Source organism: Lissotriton helveticus, chromosome 3_1, assembly GCF_964261635.1.
Source record: "Lissotriton helveticus chromosome 3_1, aLisHel1.1, whole genome shotgun sequence".
Taxonomy (NCBI): domain Eukaryota; kingdom Metazoa; phylum Chordata; class Amphibia; order Caudata; family Salamandridae; genus Lissotriton; species Lissotriton helveticus.
This window is the reverse complement of record NC_136061.1, coordinates 1,265,471,915-1,265,495,686: the sequence shown is the minus strand read 5'-3', so window position 1 is coordinate 1,265,495,686 and position 23,772 is coordinate 1,265,471,915. Positions and strand designations below refer to the sequence as shown.

General features: G+C 42.0%; 1 protein-coding gene across 1 annotated transcript in view; it reads right to left on the bottom strand.

Moving 5' to 3' along the window:
- The window catches only part of SLFNL1 (schlafen like 1), a 65,594-nt gene that overhangs the window by 30,523 nt on the left and 11,299 nt on the right, over positions 1 to 23,772 (bottom strand). Inside the window, exon 2 of the mRNA XM_078683381.1 lies at positions 9,214 to 9,861. Within this exon, the coding sequence (XP_078539507.1) occupies positions 9,214 to 9,861 (648 nt within the window). The remainder of the gene's footprint in view (positions 1 to 9,213; positions 9,862 to 23,772) is intronic.

Below are 23,772 nucleotides of genomic sequence, written 5' to 3'. Positions count from 1 at the left end.
GGAGGACAAAAAGGTTAAAACAGCACACGCAGATACGGCGGGCAGGCACAGGGGGTCGGGATCAAATTTTATGATCAGCCTGGTCCCCCACAAGGAGTTTTCCCTCCAGCGGACTGAATTCTAGAAAGGCCATGAGGCCCCTAAGGTATGGAGTAAGTGCATGACGAAACTGAAGGTATTTGTAAAATTAAGTGCGAGGCATGGAATATTCTTCTTGTAACTCTGAAAAGAATTTAATATTGAGGCTCTGGAGAATGTCCGCCAGTGTGAATATCCCAATCAGATCCCATCCCTGGAAACCCTGTAAATGTTGCAGGTGTGGAAGAAGACAGTTGCACCACAGCGGGCCTCACCTGTGAGTCGATTCAGCCATCCGTTACGGCGGAGAGACTGGCGCCATACAGTCAGCACAGTGTTTTTTGCCGGAGGTAGAGCCTGAGTGTTGGTGCAGCCATACAAGTATGTGTGCAGTGACAGATCTCCAAGAAGCCGTCTCTCTAAAGTATATGTTGGTTCATCTCCTTGAGAATACCACCAGTCATTGAGAACCAGCAAGAAGGAGGCCGTATAGCACGACTGCAAATCGGCCGCCTCAGTGCCCCCACAATAGGGGGCGAGAAAACAGGTGCGGAGTGCCAGCCGGACTGCCCCTTCCCCCCAAAGGAACACATTAAGCATAGAGTTCATCTGTCTGAACCCTGTCTGCGGGATGAAATAGGGGTGATTCTGTAATTAATATAGGAGCCTGAGGAGGGAAATCATCTTGAATATACCCGATCGGCCGTATAAGGATAAAGGAATGCCCGCCCAAGACTTCAGCTCCGTTTTGACCTTGGCAAGAACCACGTCAATATTGCGTGCCCGAGAGACATCCTGTTTTGTCTATTATGAAGACCCCAGGTATTTCATGCCATCCCGGGACTGGGAGAGATCAGTGGCCCATCTGTAGTCGCCCACAGACCCTCACAGGGGCCACAGTGTGGATTTATTCACGTTCATAAAGAGCTCTGAGGTCTTGCCGAAAATTCACATAATTTGAAGGATTCGAGGGACTGACCTAGGATGGTCGGTCATGAAGAAAAGAACATCATCCCCCTATAGGGCTACTCGTTCTGAGATGTCTGCAGTCCATTCAAAGCTCCTGATCTGGGCGCCTATACGAACCCAGGCCGCAAGCAGTTCGATAGCCAAGGCAAATAACTGGGGGGAGAGTGGACACTCCTGTCTAGTGCCCTGGCTGATTGGAAATGGTGAGGACACGCTACTGGCTGTACGTACTGATGCGGTCAGCCCGTGGTATAGCATATATACGTATGATATGAATTTCAGACCAAAATGTAAGCATTCCAGGAGGATAAATAGTCCAGCTGACAGTCAAAATGCTCTGTCGATATCGGCGAGTAAAAGGGCCGCAGGCCGGCGAAGGCGATCCACAGCAGCAATGGTATTGTGAACCTGGCGACCATTATGTTATGTGGCGCAATGGGGCATGAATCCCGCCTGATCCGAGTGAATCCGCTCGGGGAGATGGGCTGGAAGTATGGTAGCAAGCGCCTCAGCCAAGAGTTTCGCTTCAACGTTTAAAAGAGAGATTGGCTGATAGGAGGCATGGAGCTCTGGAGGGAGCCCTGGTTTATGAAACACAACTATTTCTGCATGTCTCCAGTCAGGGGCATACATGTGGTCTTGGCAACTTCCTGTATGGCTGCCAAACTCGCTAGGAAGGCCATTAGGGCTGGGTGCCTTTCCCGTATGTAGATCAGCCATTGCGGTGGTCAATTCCTATAGGGTCAGAGGGCCTCAAGGGACTCCCGGACCTCCTCGGAGACGGCCCTCAGGGGGATATCATCAAAGAATTGCTTCATCACAGATAGTTGACGTTTTTTACCGTAATGCAGTCTTGTCCTATCAAACTCTTCATGATTCTATGTGCTTTTCCCTGAAACATGAAAGCTGTTTCTGCTGAATGATTGGCCTAGTCAACATTTTAATAAGTCAGTTGTTAAGTGTGCCCAATGGGCCATTTTGCTTAAAATCAAATGCCACTTGTGATCAAGCCTCGAAAGCTTTTGTTATTCTTATGTGGACCAAACTCTCAAACAAGAGCTTTAAAACAGATATGGTATCTTCCAGATCACAAAGATAAATATACATGTGTAGTTTTACTACAAGTACACTTACTCTTACACTTTTGAGTAACTTTACTACTTTTGGCTAGTCACCATTTCCGAGTGTAAAGTTACTCTGAAGTGTAGACTTACATATCCACATCCCTGAAATAAAGCGTAGAGTCAGAATTTTTTTTTAATTCAACTGTAAAGTTACTGATAGTGGTGACTTTACAGCCATATTAGATATTCCACACACTTGGTAGAAACCTCCTCCATCTGGGCGAACATCTCTATGGTAAAGTATAGGGGAAAGATTAAGAGTTTATTACACTTTTAAAAGATTAGGAAAAATATTTTTATGTTAAATATTAATGTCAGTCAGTCATTGAACTTTATTTCGATTCAACAATAGAATCATAAAAGTTTACAATTGTTAAAACAAATTTACACATAAATATTTAAAATTCATAATAAAATACAATCAATCAAGGAAAGAGGGGACCGTATACAATTAGGTGCTAACAAAGTGCAAGTGCTATTTAAACGGAGGACCATTTTAAATGACATCAGCTCATATTAATGTCAATTTTAAATAGTTATTTTAAATTCAGAATAATATAAAAATGTTTCAGCATTATTTTGAATACACTAAGTTCAAATAAAGTTATTTCTATGAAGTTTAAATTAAGAAAAAAAGATTTAAACGAAAGTTTTAAATTATGTATTAAAAAAATATTAAATTGATGTATAGAATTAATTAAAAAGAATGTAATTATTTTTAATATAAATAAATGTTACATTCATTAAATAGGTTTTTAAAAAGGTATTCAAATATTGAAAAATAAAATAAATACATTTTATTTATTGATGATTTTTAGCATTAAATTAAAGTTATTGACATTTTTGAATAGTTTAAATAATTTAATTAATTTTAACATACGTTCCTGTGAGGTTTTATTTTATGTCACTAATTCTATTATTTTCCATGGGAGGGTGTTGTAGTAGTTTACCATGCGTAGTGCTAGACATGCTCCACGAAGGCACATTTTCCAGTCAATTCCCTCTGTCACTAAAACATATACACAGATCTCTCCTCCATGTAGGTTTCTTTCACTGCCCCCTTCCCATAAGAGGTGCTCTACTCCCTCTGTTCAAATCCTTCCTGTCTGTCACTTAAGGGAAGTCTTAATACTTTTTTTTTTTTAAAATGTTTTTATGAAAATATAAGTTCCACATCAGAAGGGCAGAGATCTCACAGAGTGAAAGGAACACGTTCAAGCTGTGATTTAGTACCCCTTTAGTACCCTTGGTGAAAAGGGATGGGGTTAAGGTTTTGGCACGTGAGGGGATGTATTCAAGTATACTTTTATGTATAAAACTAGGACATTTTTCTTTTTAAGGTTTTGGTCTGAGCTAAGAAAAATACATTATATTATGTTTAGCTCTTACATTTTTAAGTGTTTTTGTACTCGCTGAGATGCATTTAAGCATATTTTAATTATGGACCAGGACGATTTTAAAGTTTTGTTTTGAGTCAAAGTAATATACATTACAATGTTTGTGTTTTTTAGATCATATTTTATTGTTTAAAATGTATGGTCTTATTTTGAATGTTTGAAATTGTCTGCTTTGATAGTTTTCTAATAACTGAGTAAAGCATTATTTGATTTGATTTGGAAGGAACACAATCCCACAGGCGGTAAAGGAATTAAAGAGAACGGGTTGATCTCACCCTGGAGGGGCTGTATGAGGTTGGCTTTGGGAGGAGTTAGGAAAAAGAGATTGGGAAACATTGCCAAGGTCAGTTTTACCGTTTTGTAAAACTAGACAAAAAAGCATTGTGATCTTATTATTGCTGTAAGACAGCCATGGACTCTAGAATCTGGATCGTACTGCCGACAAATAGAGGCAGATGTAAACACTTCTAAAAGGATTCACTTTAGGAATATACAAATTATCATTATAAAACACTTCAACGACCTCTCTCATAGCAGAGAGTTACTTTTGACTGAAAAAGCAGGAATCAAACTATGTGGAAGAATTCCTGTCTGCCTGATGAAAACCGAGGAGTGTGAATGAATGAATGAATGAATGAATGAATGAATGAATGAAACGGGTTTTGTAGAGCGCGACTGCTGCCCGAGAGCGTCCAAGCGCTAGATAGAGGGAGTAGAACACTGAGGGACAGAGGGAGAGAACCAGGAGGGGGGTATTAGTTTCTGAATAGAAATGTTTTTAACTCTTTACGGAAGGACGAGAGGATGGGGTTGGATCTTAGGGGGAGGGGAAGGGAATTCCATAGTTTAGCAGCATTGAGCGTGAAGGACCTGCCTCCTGCTCTGGGTCTTTTGATTCTAGGAACTGCAGCGAGGAATGCGTTCGTAGATCGAAGTAGCTTGCCAGGGCAGTAGGGGGTAAGAAGTGTGTGGTTGATCTCAGGGCTAGCTCTATGGAAGGCTTGATGCGATATGCACAGGGTTTTGAATTTTATTCTTTCCCTGACAGGGAGCCAGTGGAGAGACCCGATCCCTGACTTAGCCGATTCTCTGCGTGGAATCTGGAGTAGCGTACGAGCTGCACAGTTCTGAATACGCTGAAGTTTTTGCAGCACGTATTCAGGGGCTCCCAAGTAGAGGGCCTTGTTAAAGTCAAGTCGGGACTGGATGAGGCCCTGAATGACAACCTGCTTAGCTTCCAAGGGCAAAATTGGAAGGATCTTTCTCAGCATTCGGATGATCCCGAAGCAGGTTGCTGCTGTTTTAGTTGCCTGAGTATTAAAAGTAAGGGTTTTGTCCAGCCAAACTCCCAGACTTTTAATGTCCTCCTTCGGGGCTGGGGGTGGGCCTAAACTGGAGGGCCATAACTGATCGATGGGGGAGGGGGGGGGGGCGAGGATCATGATCTCGGTTTTGTCACCGTTGAGTTTTAGTGAAGATGCTGTCATCCATCTCCTAACATCCTCCATGCAGGCTGCCAGGTTCGATTGGGGGAGCCCGCTGTTCTTCTATGCCAGGGAGACCACCAGCTGCGTATCGTCCGCATACGAGATGATCTTGATACCATATTGGCGGACGACCTCAGCCAGCGGGCTCATGTACACATTGAACAGTGTGGGGCTCAGGGAGGAACCCTGGGGTACCCCGCAGTTTAAGGGTCTGCTGGTGGAGCAGGAGTCACCGTCGAAGACCTGAAAGGTCCTTCCACTCAGAAAAGAACCCAACCAGCCAAGAGCGCCTCTGGAGACTCCCAGATCGGATAGTCGACACAGCAGGGTTTTATGGCAAACCGTGTCAAACACGGCACTCAGATCGAGGAGGACCACTGCCACTGACCCCCCTCGGTCCAAGATTCTCCTGGATTCTTCCGTCACGGCTAGAAGAGCCGTTTCCGTGCCATGTTTAGGACGGAATCCTGTTTGGGTGGAGTCCAGTAGATGATTCTCTTCGAGGAATTTAGTGAGGTGGAGATTAATATACTTCTCCAGAATTTTGCTTGCCCAAGGCAACAGGGAAATTGGACGGTAGTTGTTAGGGTCCGTAGGATTGATATTGGGCTTCTTAAGCAATGCTCTCACCATTGCCTATTTCCAAGAAGGGGGAACCACTCCTGTTTGCATGGAGCTATTAAGTAGCTCCATGAGGGTGGGGAAGATGACTTGGTTGGCCATGTTCATCATCCGTGGGGGTGCTGGGTCGCGGGGAGAGCCTGATTTTATCTGTTGTGCAAGGCATTTGAGTGATTCCAGGTCTAGTGGTGGAAATTCATTCAAGGAAGCTCGCGGAGGGTGTTCTATAGCGCTTGGAGATGGTGATTTAGCGGTGATAATCTCTGGGCCGGGGGCTGCGAAGGATACATATATTTTATTAATCTTTTGAAAGAAAAATTCAGCCAGTTCGTTGCATCGAGCTATGGGATTGTCAATTGGGGCTGTGGGGGAGGGGATCTTAGAAAGGCTTTTAACTACTTGGTATATTTCTCTTGGCTTAGATCTAGCTGCCATGATTTTCTCTTTGTAGTAAATGGTTTGAGCTGTATTTATTTCGAGTTTGTATGCCCTAATAGCTTCCCTATACCTGTTTTTTTCAGTGATGACGTATCCTAGGCGCCACTTCCTTTCCAGCTTTCTGCACTGACGTTTTAACTCCCTAAGCTCCTCCGAGTACCAGGGGGCAGTTTCTCGTGCTCTTTTTAACATGGTCTTCCTGTTGGGGAGGATGGAATCGATGGAGTCCTCGATCCATTTATTGAATTTCCTGCTATCGGGTATGGGGCTCTGGGAGAGAGAGGGCTTTGAGGTGGATAGGAGGCTCGACCACTGCTCTGGCGGGAGTCTAGACCAGTTTCTCATCTTTCGTGATGTAGGGGTGGGGGGAGTGAATCTGTGGGTGGACCAGTTAAGGGGAATGAGAAAGTGATCAGTCCAGGGGAGGTGTGTGATAGTGCCAACCGTGAGGTTGGGGCAATTGCTAAAGACCGGGTCAAGCAGGTGACCTTTGTTATGAGTGGGGGACCGAATTAGTTGTTCTTGTTGGATAGCGGCTAAGCTAGCAGCTAGCTCCTTGGCAGTGCTATCAGTGCTGTTGTCGAAGTGAATATTGAAGTCACCCAGCAACGTGAAGTTGGAGGAGGACATAGCAGATTCGGCCACTAACGAGGGGAGTGAGGAATCGAAGTGGTTTAATGGGCCTGGGGGGGCGATACACAAGTGCCCCTGTTAGACTGTCGTTGGGGGTGAGTTTGAGGCAGAAAGACATGCTTTCGCAGTTTGGGATTGGATCCAGGATGCAGTGACACTGGTATATAGATTTATGGATAATTGCAAGGCCTCCTCCTTTTCCGCTTGTGCGGTCCCTGCGAGAAATCTGGTAACCCGGAGGAAGTGCTTGAATCACATCTGGGTCACAGTCTGGGGTTAGCAGCAGTTTTAGCTTGAATCTCTGGACATGAGAATCTTGTCTAATGTTAAGGAAAGCTGGCCTCATTCTGATCCACACGGTTAAAAGGGGACAAAGTCTGTCAAGGGGAGGCCTTGTCTGTTGTGGAACTTCTTTCCCGAAAAGGAAAGTGTTGAAGATCCAAGGAAATGAGACAACTGTTTCAAACCGGAGAATAAAAAAAACTTCAAAACCAGTGGTAACTGTGGTCTCAACATGCTGCTCAACCAATGGTCTCTTCTCCAAGGACAATCCATGGACGTTTTAGACTTTAGAAGCACCAGGGAAGAATTTCTGAAACATATGGTAATGTTTGGACTTGTAAGAAAGCTTCAAGTCTATGTGATAAAGACACAACCTCAGAGGGCATATTTTCAGGATTGTCCTGCTCTGAGATTTGCCACAAAGCCCAAGGCGCCACAGGGACTGCAAAAACAAGGTATCCAAGTACATGGAGCACTGTCCAGACCTTGGCTATCAGCCGTGCTCCTCTGAAGGATGTCAACCTGCAGGAAGATTTCAAAGATCGAATGTTTGCTTCAAGAGTAGGAAAAGGCATAAAAGTATATCCCTGCAAGAATGTCACCATGGCAGGTATGATTCCAGGTTTTGCCACTTTGAGCTTTTCATAGCGAGAGCTCGAGAATCCTCAGAGAAAAGGGTTTTACTGCAAGGTGCTAGAATGTTTTGACATTGTGGGATGTACGGCATGTAATGCAGTTTCAAAATCCTATGGTATGCCATACAGGTAACTCTGAAGTATTTGACGCATTCTTGGGATTATGATAATTTTGAATAACATTTCAGTGCCATGGATTGTAATGGCAAGAGAATCCTAGATCTTTATGGTACGGCTTCGGGACTCACGTCAGCTGTGACAAATCTATGATTGTCCTAGTGCAGGGGGACGCCTGGCCACCCATTGCCAATCAATACTGCAAGTCTAAGGATATCATTTTAAGTACTTGGTATATAAATCACAATAAATCCTCAGGCATGTTGGGACCTGAATAAGGCCCTTCACATAGAAAAGATACAGAGGAGCGTGCGCAGATATGGGATTTCCATCAATCTCTGCCTAGTCCATTCAGGATACTTGGGGAAGAGCATACCATCTACAAAAAAGCAAACAGTCTTCAATGTCTCCCTCCCTCTGAAAGGCTTGTGACAGCGATTCCCTCTACCATAGTCTTGAATGCCTGGGCAAGCAGTAATAGCGATAAAGGGTAACCCCCTCGATGGAAACGGGTGAGGATAGCATGCCATTCACTCACACTGGGGCTCAGCTGGGAGTTATGTAGGACCCCTCATGAGATAGAAATCTATGGCTGAATTTCATTTTTCATGCTTGAGAAAACTCCAGCTAAGAAAGTGAAATGCCTTCTTAAAATCCAGTAGGATGAATGCAATAGGACAGAGGATTTCTGAGTGCAGTCCAATGCCAATTGTACAAGTCCGAGGCAATCTTGTGTGCCCCAACTAGGCATAAAATAGTTTCTATGTTGATGTGCTAAGGAGTTTTTGACTTTGGTTAGTCTGTTGGTTAGTGTTTTGGCTAAAATGTTGGCCTTAGTGTTAATAAGAGCGACTAACTGAGAAGCACAGAACTGGAACCCTTCCTGGCCTTAACAAGACCAAGAGAGACAGTCTAGTCATGGCCGCTGGTAGAAGTCTGGTCAGTGAAACGATGGTATTCATGTCTAAATGCATGAATGACAGGAGGGAAGGGAAGAATTCAAGGGAGGGGGGTGATTTTGGGGGTGGGGACATACCCGGTTGAATCTTAGTCCATGCTAAATTAATTATTTCAGAAATGATTCCTAAGAAACTGTGGTTTTCTGTAGAATATAACATAATGATACAATATAATATGTACACAATTCCAGGAAGTGTTCCTAAGAAAAGTACCTATTTGCAGTTTGCCCATCACAAAATAAATTTTTGTAATATAAATACCACTGCCAACGTGATTACTATTTGAATTTAATGTCAGAACAATAAAAAGCTGGCACAACACAATGAGAATACAAACTGCAGCCCTCACATAACACAAACACATCCAGGGAGGCAAAGTAACCTGCTAATTTAACTTTATGTGTATGTTGTGTTTAAAAACAAATATTATTGTGGTAACCAAAGGAAAGCAAAAGTAACTTAAAGTTTCTTACCTGCCGGCACCATTCTTGTATGGCGTTCCCTGACAAAGGTCCTTGAATGCTGCCGTCTCTACGCAGGTAGACTTCTCCTTGGTCAGTTTCATAAAGCAGAGGCTCATTTTGCTCTTTGGGGCGGTGAACCGTTAACCTGATCACTTTCAGAAATAGCCCCGTGTCTTCAGCTTTTAACACAGGGATGAATGCCAACGAGTAGGCGTCTGGAAAGAGAGGAGGTTTAAATCCTTTTAAAATGGAGTCCACTAGCAGGCGCAGGCGGTCCTCTTCCTTGTGGTTACAATGCACACCTAGGACAGCACCACTGTCCTCAACTCCAACAAACAGGCTACCACCTTCACTGTTGAGGAAGCCGCAGGTGTACTTGCGTATGTGGTGCTTGAAGGTCATGATCAGGTACTCCCCTCCACCACGCTTGAATTCTACGTTCCTTGTTTCGCTGCCCAAGAGGGCGCCATAGTAGAAGTGCTCCTTGCCCTTGATGTGTTGTTTGACTATAGCACTTTCTGACTTTGTGCCAGCCACAATCCCTGACATTTGGTCTGTCCATTCACCCACAGGGAAGCTGGTTCCACTCCCAGACAATTTTAGTGACTCTTCTCCCATTTTACTTTTTTTAACCGATTTACGTTTAGATGATGTTGTCTGTGCAAAACATAAGAAAGAAATAAGACATAAGGATCAGCACCCAACCATACAAGTTACAGTTTGATGAAAAGTAATAGAAAACATTCTAACAGAATAGTTACTTATATCAAGTATCATTCTTCAAAAGTATTGGCTGGGGTAAGGAAGAGTAATGGTAATATTTGGTCCCTTTCAGACCATGAAATATACTACCATGTTATTTGACCTTCTTCGATTCTAAGAACTTTAAAGCAGTATAACATGAAGCAGAAATAATACACACACTTTAGTTGTACTGATTAAGTTAGAAATGTGTCTAGACAGCATGAACAATATACGCCATCAATGTGTTTGACCTTCTTCCACTTTCATTATCATTTCCTAGAAAACTTTACCATCATTGTTTCCTTCTGGTTTGCCTTGCCAAATTCAAACTGGCTCAGGTATGTTTCAAGATTCTGCTATTTTTCTGCAATATCATACATTATTTATGCATAATAAATTAATAGGATAGTACTGTACAGTTCAGTAACATACATCAGTTTAGCTATTGTTTGTGAAAGTTTCCTACCGATATTTATCTCATTGAGGCACTTCTATGATTTTCTGTGTGACAGTAGAAGCCTAAGTGGCTTCTACATAAACCACAGACAATGAAGTTAACCTATTGCTGAGTCTGTTGCTTGGACGTTGTTAGGAATCTGTCGGGGTAAGAGATTTAAAAGTATTCCCAGCAAAAAACAGAATGTTCTATTCCCCATTTTTGTCATTCAGTATTACACATTTTTAAGAGAAATTTTAAATAATTTTCTAGCAACATGGTGATTGCGTTGATTCTGAAGATTTGTGGGTTTTCGTTTTTCTATTTAATGAAAGCACTCATGCCAAATAGAGAAAACTGGGAAGAATGAATTAGCCTAGTTTAGGGTTTATTGGGCGTACCCCAATCTACGGTGTGGCAGATGTTACCACCCTAGAACACTGTGAATTGTGGACCATTGTATGTAAACTTTCCTGCTTTTGTAGCATGGCTTTTTAATCAAGGCAGTTTCCGCTGTCATGATGGGATCCATCATAGGCAAATTTGTCCTTGATAAATACCTGTCCAGATCCATCTCTTTAACTTCACTCCTCTGTGACTATACACCATTTCCTGGCAGTTTCTCCACTCTCTACCATGATTCTGGTCCTTTCCCCATTGCTTCCCACTTTGACCTCTACCTCTCCTTGAAACAAATTTATGTCTTGTAAGCTAACCATCAAATTAAAAGTGCATGTTGATGTAGGTTTTTTACTAAAATGTATCATAAACGCAATATGATTGACATGTAGGTTCTGATTCACATCAGTAACTTTCAATTGTGAGTAAGTTTACAGATTTAAGTAAGCTACTTTTCGGTATTCACAAACTGCACTTTTGTAGTCACACACATTTGTAGTCACTTGGGGTCTGATTCATGAAGGTAACCATTTTTAGCAATTCACAAAGGGATTTTACGAGCAGTATCTTTACAACTGCAGGGTCTCTGCACTTGTGTTAGAGACTCCGCACATAAAAAAGGCAGCCATAAAGATACTACTCGTAAAACTTATTTGTGAATTGGGAAAAATCATAAACTTACACAAAATTGTGAATTTACCTTTGTGAATCAAGCCCTTACAGTGTTGTAGTAAGTCAAGCGCTACGCATGGCCACCACTTGTGCTGCAACACCCTTGCGTAGAAACTAATGGTGGTAGGGATTTACTAGAAAAGTGTAAGTCACTACACAAGTGCAGTTTGTGAATATAGAAAGTAGTTCACTGACTCAGAAGTGTACGTTTCTACAAATGTGCAGTTTGTGAATAGCACATTGTAGTACGTTTGGTACTACTGTAGTACTACAAAAAGCACTACAATGTGCAGTTTGTAAATCGGCCGTTATTATTTGACATATTAGACTTAGTCATATTTGTGTTCCCTTCATATCATGCTCCCAGTACACGTAGGCAACTTTGTACACAATGGGGCATACTTACAAGCCCCATTCCCCACCAGAACGTCACTTTTGTTAACATTCCAGTGGCATCCTGCCATTTCACATATTTACAAGTTGGCGTCAAGCCACGTTTTTAACGTGACTTAACGCAATCAATTGTCGATTTGGACTTATTCTACTTGAGGTGAACTAAAGAAGTTTTTCTGCTCTTTTAATATTGACATGTTCTTCTGAGCATCGTGTTTTATATAGCAATTATTTATTGATTGGCTTCTAACAATTTATTTTGCTTTCTGAGTGACTGAAACTTTTAATAAACCTTTATGGTTTGATAATAATACTTGTATGTCTTTACTGTGATGCCTAATGTAGTTTACATTTAATTTTGAAAATTGTATTTAATATTGAATTGTTTTTAATGACCAGACATGGTGAAGAGCAACTAAATAATTTGGGGATTAACACCGCTTCCAGTTCATCAGAGACATTTTGATTTGACATACCCAGAAAACAGCATCTTCAGTTACTAGCACACAACTTTTAAAGGCCCCTGACAGGCTGGGATGTTTTCTGTGTGAGGCCGCAATGGTTCACAAGGAGGTCTTGCACAGAAATGCTCTGCTGGAAATGGTGATGAGTTGGCTGGCTTGAACCCACTGGACAACTTGCTCCAGCTCCCATAATGGTTGGGTTACCCCAGGTTGGGGCTAATAGGGCTCTGATACCGGGAATTCTGCTCAGGACCGGCATTTGCGCTGGCGGCGCCCGGTGCGACAATCATTTTTGGTGCCCCCACACCCCATGACCGCCTCCTCGGATTCTCTTACTACCACAGGACAAAAGTGCCCCTCATCTCTCCAATCATAAGTTATTGCTAAACACAGTGCCCCCCTCCCCACCTGAGGAGGGTGCCCCTCCACAGTTCAGCGCCCAGTGCGGCCGCACCAGTCGCACTACCCTTAAGCCGGCCCTGACTCTGCTTTCTTGTGCACTCCTAATTGGGGTGAGGAAAGTAGAGAAGAGCACACGTCACCGCTGTCTGCTTTCGGCTGAGAAGATGTTACCATCCTCCTCAAAATCAAACCCTTGTTGGTTAAAAGTAGCTCACCATGCAATGAGCGTCTTTGAAAGCAGTATAAATATAATGTAGGCGTGATAGATCTGCAGTTTCATGCCACGGGTTCGCAGCACTGACAGAAAGCTAACAACACCAAACAATTTCGAAAAGTCCACATCCAAGAAAAATAAAAAAGTGGTTATTTGCACTGATGGCCAGACAGTCATCGACACGGAAACCGTGCAAACTGCAGAAGGTTGTGTTAAACTCTTTACTTCATTACTTACAAATGAGACAAGCATTTGCAATGCAATAGGTCTCGCATTTGCGAGAGTTTATGCTATTGGTATTGTAAATGACAATGCCTTTGATTTATCTGTTTTGATAATTAACACTTAAATATAAGGCATTGTGATTTACAATGACAATATCTCAAACTCTTGTAAATGCAAGACCTATTTAATTTCAAGGAAGCGGCCGCCATTGTCCCGGCCTGCTTGGAAAGTGAAAGCGCAAACGGCTCGCTGAATGTTGCAGGAAAGTATGTTGTGAAAGAAAATAGTGCTTACAGACTAAGACATACCTTGTAACAACGAAGTAAAAGAGCCAGTCCTCATGGGAGGTTACAAATGAAAGACAAGGCGGTACTCAGGAGGGACTAACAAGCCAATTAACAAATCACAAGCCAACATTTATTGAGTTTCATAAAAAACAAAGGACATATTTTAACCCCCCCAAAAAAACCTCAGACCATTACATTTCTGCATTCATTATCCATGTGTAATCATTACATGTATATAAATAAATCAGACATAGTTAAAGGGTAATCCGTAACTTCCATTCGCTATGTAGCAGGAGAAAGACACATTGTTAATTACAATTGCGCATTCATTTCAGTGTCACGTACATAATCTATCTCTACAATAAGTCATGTCATGCTTCCATTGTTTAATACTAGGGACATTTGCCCCACACCATCACTGCGATATTTGACGTTTTGCTAATAATAATGAGATTACACAGAATTTACGCTTCACCGCTCTCACATTCGTTAGAAGTCCCAATGGACAGGTTTTTATAGTGCAGACAATTTCTGTTCCTACCATAACTGTAATCACAGATGTTACTCCTTCCCAGTATTCACGTATCTTCGCACAGTACCAAGCAAGGTGGATAAAATCAGCCCCGTCCACCCCACACCTTTTGCATCTCGCCTCTGCTTGTAACCCATATCTATGTAGTTTCACCGGCGTGTAATATGTTTGATGCAGATATTTGAAGTGCAAAAGTCGCAGATTACCATTAGGTGTAATCAGTTGAACTAATGCGCACGCGGTTTGCCATTCCTTCTCAGTGAGCGTGTCTAGGAGCACCTCATTCCACCTCGCCATAGCTTTAGCAGTGGTATATGGGATTTCCTTCTGTGCTACCGAGTATAACCTTGAAACTAGATGTGTAGTATTGGAGGATGTCAATACGAGCTGGAGCGTATTTAAGCATGCGGGCTCAGCAGGATAGTCGTGATATAACTGTTGAATGGCTCTTTGCAGCCTATAGTAGGTAAAGCGGAATAGCATGGTCTGATTTTGAATGTAGGAAAGGTCTCGTAACTGACGAAAGTGCCCCTCGTGATATAGATCCCCAAATGTGTCAATCCCTACCTGATGTTAGAGGTCCATGCCCACAGTCTCCCCAGTAACCGAAAGCTCCGGATGATAGTGTAGCGGCAATGCCCGAGCATATAGCGGTACCTTTTGAGCCAGTTGTCCTAGCCTCCGCCAAGCATTCTCTGTAGCGTCAATGGTATTAATGTCTTCTGCATGCAAGGGCGGCCGCTTATGCGTTAGTATGGCTGTCAAGGGTACTGGTAGTGCATCCCTCTCTTCCACTGCTGTGTGCGTCAGATAAGGTATCCTATGGAACCAGTAAGCGGCATATTGTGCCTGTGCACACAGGTAGTATAATAAGAAATCTGGTACACAAAAACCTCTCCTGTCGTAAGGCAGTGTTAGTGTTCTGAGCTCTATGCGTGCCTGTTTACCCGCCCAGATTAATTTAAGCACTAATGACGTAATACTTTTAAAAACGGCTCTCGAGGGGGGAATGGGAATGTTATTGAATAGGTAGAGAAATTTAGGTAGGATGTTCATTTTCACAATTGCAATACGGTCTGTTAAGGAAAAAGGTAGTTGTATCCACCAATTGATTTTTTCTTCTAAAGCGGATATTACCCTCCCATAATTCGTGCGAATGACCACTTCCGGATTTCTATGGTACCATACCCCTAAATATTTGATTGGGTCAGTCTGCCAGTCTAAGGGAAATTCCGTTGCATGCGGCTTAGTGGTGTTTGTCACGGGGATAATTGATGATTTGGACCAATTTATTTGAAGGCCAGAGTGTCTGCCGAATTTGATGTATTCCCTCAACAGCGGTGCTAAATTCTGTTCAGGGTCGCGGACATACAAAAGGATATCATCCGCATATAATGATATATGTAGGGGCCTAGATCGGAATTGTAATGCAGAGTGATTATGTTTTTGTCGTACAAGGCAGGCTAACGGCTCTAGCGCTAGAGCAAATAGCAAGGGCGATAAAGGGCACCCCTGCCTTGTCCCTCTCGCAATAGTGAACGTGTCTGAGACATACCCATTCACCCGCACCCTCACTACCGGGTCCGTATATAACAGCTTCACCCACTACGTGAACATCGGGGGAAACCCCATCCTTTCCAAGATCGCTAGTAGGTAAGACCATTCTATCGAATCAAAAGCCTTCGCAGCATCTAACATGACCGCCACAGCCTTAGTGTTACGTGAACATTTAACCTGATATTTCTCTGAGTGGTGTTCTATTTACAGTCGCATTAGGCTCCAAGTCTATCCCTGTTGCCATCCACACTGTAAAGGAAACATACAGAAATTGACTTCCACTATATAAATAAACAAGTCTATGGGGTATATTTATACGCAGATTTATTTGCTCATACCGCTCTGGGCACTGAACATGTTCACATATAGCACTATCAGGCTGTGACAAATCAAGATTCAGCTTAGTTCCTACTCGAAGCTAATCCTATGTAGGTGAAGCTATACAAAAACTGCATAGCATAACCTAAAGCAATATAATACCTCCTCTGAATCCAAAGTATTCAAACCACGGGTATAGTTAACCTATAGTTAACCTATCCTGAACAGTGATGTTGCATTGAAGTCTGGTATTTGCTGTCTCCAAACACACATTGATGATGTCTACATGGTTGTTTTATGAGTTTTGTAATACATGTTCTAGACGCAAACATATTTATTTGCAATGAGGGGTCTAATCCAAACCTAGATGGCTTTACAGGTCAATTACCATTTTAGAGTGAGAATTCCAGACATTTCCTGAAATACTGGTTGATGGTGTAAGTATAATAGATCCTTGTGCCATTAAACAAGAGCAACTCACTGTCTTATGGGTGAGGACATATGTATATATAAGCAACAAAGGAGTGACTGATGGTACAAACAAATCCAGAGGGAAACTAGTGTTTGCAACCTCAAGCTAAAACCAAAACAAAAGAATGTGCACAGTGTTTGAACAAAAAACATTTAGTTTTTTGGAAGAACCCTCACTCACCCCTAGTGGGTGACATGCTTTATCATCGGGTCCCCACCGAGAAGACCGAATGTCTTCTCGGTATGCTACGACACCTGCGATTGCAGTGGAGCTGGTTTTCTGTGAATGATGGTGTATTTGTGAAAAAGTGAATTAAAAGAGAGCAAATTTTTTCAAAATACATTTTAATAAAGAAAAAGTAAGCAATCGATTAAAATCAGTGAGACGGACAAGAGGATGGCTATTAAATAGAGCCACCTATGTCCTTAGTGTATAAAAGGTCAAGACTGATTTGCATATGGCTGGGTCTGAACTGGAAAGGCATGGGGAGCAAACAATGTAATTAGGCCCAGATCTCTGTACTGGGTTGAATGTTTGACATTGTGCAGCATTTGGTCCATCAATTGTTCTTTTTGTTGTAGTTGCATTTACACACCTAGGGCAGATGACAGCATTGGCCTGCTGAAGAAAGTCTGATGCTCATTGCTGTGTTCAAAAGCCTGTATGAGTGGGATCCTCTCATCCCATCACTGCACTGACTCACTTGACTCTAGGGGTATACTAGGGGTATATATTAGCACTGGCTATCCTGTGGTGGGACAGTGCATAGGGCAAATCCCAGCATTGACTGTTCACCGGGCCAAGGTACAGTGAGTGACTTCTGAAAAGTATCAAAGGTAGATACTCCTGTCTAACACGCTGGTGTCCCGGAGCACAGGGTACTATGTGCTGCAACGGGGGATCAAGTTCATTTATTTGTCTATTCCTCTCTCCAAGGGTAGTGAGGGACAATCAAGGTTTACTTTGGGAACTGGAAGAGGGGTTTGAATTCTGAGACTACATGGCACACATAAATACACTTACTAACCTCAAGCTCTAGTCAGACCTATATTTTCTAAAAGTTCTGTTCGTTTGTTTACAGGTTGGGAGGTATGGCAGTTGGAATAAAGACCAGCAGAATGTACCCAGCTCAGCTAAGGCCTCCATATGCCACTATCCTCTTTGTACATGGTCTCCCATTTCTGACAGAGGACACAATAAGGCCCTTCAACAAGTGGCAATACCCTGGTGACACTTCCTCCTGTGGACACCACAAGCTGCATGTTACTGTTCATTAAAGGCTGCCTCCAAAAACCTGCAGATGTCTGGCAGAGTTCAGATATTTACTTCTGCCAGCCTGCCCTGGTGGAAATATGTTCTATTAGGGTGCAATCCACGTTCTCAGGACCATCTGAGGTAAACGCGGGATAGAACTAAAAATGCAACGCCTTGGTTCTCGAGGGAGCTTCTACAGCAAAAATTGCTTTGTAAACGCGCGGAGAGAGCATGGAGAAAGCAATACCTTGAATCTGACAAACTTCTCTTTAAACAGGAACTAGCGATTTATAAGTCGCAGATTAAGTGCGCTAAAGCTAAGTTCCTAGAAGAGACTCTGTTGTCAGCTACAAATAAAGCTCAGGCCCTGTTTAAAATCGTTAAAGACCTTTCATGTCCGGCCTGCGTCATAACAGATACTCCAGCTTCCCAATTGTTATGTGACGCGTTGGCCAAGGCCTTTGAGGATAAAATTGCGACTATCCTGAGTAACTTGAATCCTCAGGTATCTGTGGCTGCCTCTCTAACCACTTTGCAGAGGGAGAATGGGAAGGCCCGGTTGGACAGCTTTCCTCTCCCTTCCCTTCTGGAGTTTTGCTCTCTAGCGGATGGAGTAACCTCTGGCTCTCCCCCTGATGTGCTTCCGCATAAATTCTGGAAGCTGTTTAGGGATGAACTTTTTCCTCCACTCCATGCAATTTGCTGTCAATCTCTTGACTCTGCCCTGGTTCCGGATAATTGGAAACTTACGGTAGTCTCTCCACTACTGAAAAAGGAATCATTGGACCCTTCCTGTCCAGGAAATTATCGACCTATATCATTGCTCCCTTTTCCGATTAAAATCCTGGAAAGACTGGTTACAAAACACCTGTCCAGTTTCCTGGAGACAAATGATTACCTGGACTCGACGCAGTTTGGCTTTAGACCAGCCCATGGAACGGAATCAGCCTTGGTGACTGTTTTGAACGACCTGCGGCATTTTTAGTGCTGCTCGACAGGTCGGCAGCGTTCGATACGGTCAGCCATGGTATCCTGATCAGGAGACTGGAAGAGGCCGGGGTGGCAGGCCGGGCCCTAGACTGGCTGGCTTCGTACCTTGCCGATAGACATCAGGTGGTTGCCCTGCCTCCCTTTAAGTCTTCCATCAAAAGGGTTGAGCAGGGCGTTCCCCAGGGCTCGGCCGTCAGTCCCATCCTTTTTAATCCTTATCTCCGCCCCCTGATCAGGCTTATCAAATCTTTTGACATCGCAGTCACCAACTACGCCGACGACACCCAACTTATCTTCTCCTTTAAGGGTAAGGATGCAGTGTCGCTGGAGACCTTCCATCAGTGCATGGTTAGCACGGCGGAATGGCTGGGTAACAACGCTTTACAGTTTAATAGTTCCAAAACTGAGGTGCTCCACTGCTGAGTAGATCGCATCCCGCGTCCTCTCCCGCAAGATTTCTGGCCCGTTTCCTTCCAGGGCACGGTATCAGCATCCGACTCGGTCCGCAATCTGGGAGTGATGATGGAATCCAACCTACAACTGGATGGTTTTTTAAATAAAACCGTGTCCATCTGCATGGCGCTGCTGCGCTCGCTGCGGAAGATTCTCTCATTTCTCCCGACCCATGCCAGACCAGAAGTAGTGCGGAGTATCATCCTGAGCAGACTTGATTACTGCAACGCACTGCTTCTGGGGCTCCTATCACCTTGTTGGGCAAACTGCAGCGGGTTCAGAACTTTGCTGCAAAACTGGCGCTTTCTCGACGGTGCCTTGACTCTTCTTCAACGGCACTTAAAGATCTACATTGGCTTCCCATTTCCCAGCGTGTGGAATTTAAAGCTTTGTGTCTGGTCTTTCGGGCGCTTCATGGCCAGGGACCGATTTCTCTGCGGAAATTGTTTTCCTGGTATATCCCTACCAGACCGCTGCGTTCGGCTGCGGCTTATTTAGTGGTAGGGTATACAACCTTTACAACGCAACTTTTACAACGACCTACCATTACCACGCATTTTTTACAACGCAGGATCCATTACAACGCATACCATTACAACGCATGTATTTACAACGCAGGTACCTTTACAACGCATACCATTACAACGTAAGTATTGGTAAGTATATCATTTTATTAAAAATATTATAAGTTTGGGTTTTTGGGTAAAGGGGTATTTTTAGGGTTCAGGGTCAGTTTTCAGTTTTTGGGTAAAGGGGTATTTTTAGGGTTTATGGTCAGTTTTCAGTTTTTGGGTAAAGGGGTGTTTTTAGGGTTCAGGGTCAGTTTTCAGTTTTTGGGTAAAGGGGTATTTTTAGGGTTCAGGGTCAGTTTTCAGTTTTTGGGTAAAGGGGTATTTTTAGGGTTCAGGGTCAGTTTTCAGTTTTTGGGTAAAAGGGTATTTTTAGGGTTCAGGGTCAGTTTTCAGTTTTTGGGTAAAGGGGTATTTTTAGGATTCAGGGTCAGTTTTCAGTTTTTGGGTAAAAGGGTATTTTTAGGGTTCAGGGTCAGTTTTCAGTTTTTGGGTAAAGGGGTATTTTTAGGGTTCAGGGTCAGTTTTCAGTTTTTGGGTAAAGGGGTATTTTTAGGGTTCAGGGTCAGTTTTCAGTTTTTGGGTAAAGGGGTATTTTTAGGGTTCAGGGTCAGTTTTCAGTTTTTGAGTAAAGGGGTATTTTTAGGGTTCAGGGTCAGTTTTCAGTTTTTGGGTAAAGGGGTATTTTTAGAGTTCAGGGTTAGTTTTGGGTTTTTGGGGTACAGGGGTATTTTTAGGGTTCAGGGTCAGTTTTGGGTTTTTGGGTAAAGGGGTATTTTTAGGGTTTAGGGTCAGTTTTGGGTTTTTGGGTAAAGGGGTATTTTTAGGGTTCAGGGTCAGTTTTGGGTTTTTTGGGTAAAGGGGTACAGGGTAAAAAGTAAATATAATTAAATTTAAATTACATTAAATTAAATTGATTACATTAAATTAAATTACAATAATTAAATTAAATTAAATTAAATTAAATTAATTAAATTAAATTAAATTAAATTACATTATATTAATTTTAATTAAATTACATTTTAAAAAATATTATATACTTACCAATACTTACGTTGTAATGGTATGCGTTGTAAAGGTACCTGCGTTGTAAATACATGCGTTGTAATGGTATGCGTTGTAATGGATCCTGCGTTGTAAAAAATGCGTGGTAATGGTAGGCGTGGTAAAAGTATGCGTTGTAACGTCATACATCCAGTGGTAGTCCCCAAAATCCGAAGGATTCGGATGGGCGGCCGTTCCTTTGGTTATGCCGCATCCAGGCTGTGGAATGCGCTACCATTGTCCCTCCGTAGCCTGGGAGACCTCTCTTCTTTTAAAAAGGGATTAAAAACTCACCTGTTTTCAAGGACACTGTAGCAGACTGTTAATGTAAGTTCTCTCGTGTACAGGCCATGAATGATCACAGCGCCAGGATACCCGTTGGGTGACAGCCGCGCTTTATAAGTGTGCCATACATACATACATACATACATACATCTGACATCCCTTCTTTTTTTTATTTTTATTTTTTAAATCTTTTTATTTTTGCATCAAAGGGGTACATCAAACAAATGAAACAATTGATACAACAAGATATAAACCTAAGTTACAAGAGAAAGCAAAAATGACACACAATTTTTTTTTATTTTTTATAAAAGAGCAAAAGAAGAAAAAAAAATATAAAATAAAAAGGAAATTAGTTTTATAATATAATCGATCCCCATATTCTGTCCACTTTCAGTTTAGCCTGTATACCCCTAGTATTTGCCAAAGCATATTCCATATTATGTATCTCTTTAACAAGACTCCACCACTCAGTAACCTTTGGTGGATTTTGTTGAACCCAATCTCTAGCAATAGTCAGTGTGGCACAAGTAATTAAAATATTCAGTAAATCACATAACACATTATTTTCCCCTGACGTTCCTATAAATACATCTTTTAACGAGAGCATAATAGGAATACCAAGTTTAGTAGAAATAACTTTAGTTACTCCATTCCAAAATTCAACAAGATTTGGGCACGAAAAAAGCATATGAATAATATCAGCTCCTTTGAGATCACATTTGGGACATTTTGTACGATCGCTGAAGTTATTATTCGATGCCCATTTGAGAATCCGATCCGGTGTGTGATATAAGTGGCATATGGTTTTGAATAACTGTAATTTAAGATTTGAAGATTGAACAGCAAGATTGAGGCTATTTAAAGAGGAAGAAATAAAGTCTGGTGTTATTTCCATTGTAAGCTTATTAGTCCATTTTTCAGCTAATTTTGGTATGTCATTAGAGTTATAACCAGAGAATATTTTGTATCCTATACTAATCAATGCCTTATCTTCTTCCCTATACATACAGTTCCATACTTCAGATTCAGTCAGAGAAGTAAGTTCTATCTTCCTCAAAAAATAATCCCTAATTTGAAGATATTTAAATCTTGCCCCTTCTTGCAGTTTATAGCAAGCTTTCAATCTTTCAAACAACAAAAATCCCCTGTGATCATATAAGTCTCCAAGTAAATTAATGCCAGATTTGGTAAATACACCGCCTATTGTATCTTGAAATATTCCCGGAAAGCCAGGATTAGACCATAGAGGGGTTTTATCATGGAATAAAGATATCTTACTTTTAGTAAGAATGGAGCGCCAAATGTAAGTGGTATCCCGCACCGTCTTAAATTTAACTCGTTTAAAGTAATTGGGGTCATTTAGTCTATAAAAAAAACATAGTTGCATCTGCTCCTAACAAAAACTTATGAAAATATAGACATTTATCAGGAATCAACAGGCTACGAAAGCGGGTCATAAAAGAGGACCAATAATAATATCTAATATCTGGAAGGCCCAGTCCACCTTGATCATAAGGAGCTTTAAGAAGAGATATAGCTCGTCGTGCTTTCTTGTAGCCCCAAATAAAGCTACTAATAACACCCTCAAGCCTACAAAAATAAGAATTGTTTACCCTTAAGGGAATAGAACGAAAAAGGTAGAGATATTTAGGCAATATTTTCATTTTAACCAAATTTATTCGGCCAATAATACTCAATGGAAGCTTATGCCACTTCTTAAATAATATAGCAGTTTCCTTTAATAGCGGTTCGTAATTTAATGCTACAATTTCATCTATATTTGACGAAATTATAACCCCTAAGTAAGTTGCTACTTCGCATATCCCTGTCATCGATGATGGTAACTGATGATTCAGGATAATTTGAGTTTTACTGGTGTTCAAGCGATAGCCAGACACTAAGCCATATTTCCCCGCTTCTACCAAGATTCCTGTCATAGTTTCAGGAACATTCACGGAAAAGACGGCGATATCATCCGCATATACAGTTATATCAAGAGAGTTTAAACCGTTTACATAAGGTTGTATAAGAGCTTGGTTTTGAAGTGCAATTAAGAATGGTTCCATACCTAAGGCAAATAATAAGGGTGATAGAGGACACCCCTGTCGCGTCCCTCGCCCAATCTTGAAAGTAGAAGAACATTTGCCCATATAGGAGACTTTTCCCAACGGCATATCATATAATGATTGAATCCACTTCAAAAATTGGCCCTTTATGCCAAACGCTTGCAGCACTGCCCAAATAAAATCCCACCCCACTCGGTCAAATGCCTTCTCTGCATCTAATAAAATCATACCGAGTGGGGTGGATTCCGTTCTTGCCAGGTCAAACGCAGAAATGGCCATATTGATATGTGCCGTGGTGTCTCTTTTAGGTATAAACCCGTGTTGTTGGGGTGAAACCATATAAGACATTAATGGTGCAAGTCGGGTTGCTAATATTTTTGCATACATTTTTGCATCGCTATTTATAAGCGAGATTGGCCGATAGGAACCTCTCTCCTGTGATGGTTTACCCTTCTTTAAAAAAAAGATAATTTGGGTGAGGTTCCACGATTTTGGTGCCTTTTCTCCCTTACCAATTGCTTGTATAACTCTGATAAACAGTGGGGTTAGCTCTTCCATACAGTTTTTATATAGCGCTAATGGGATGCAATCCTCTCCCACAGCTTTGCCATTTGCTAACGAATTAGTTGCTGTTTTAATTTCTACTGCTGTAATATTAACCCCCAGCTGATCAGATTGTTCAACCTCCAAAGTTTTGACTTTATTTAATGTTATGTAATTTTTGATATTATCTTCTTTAGGTATGGCTTCTGGTGTATAAAGCTCTTGATAGTAGGATGCAAATTGTTGTAA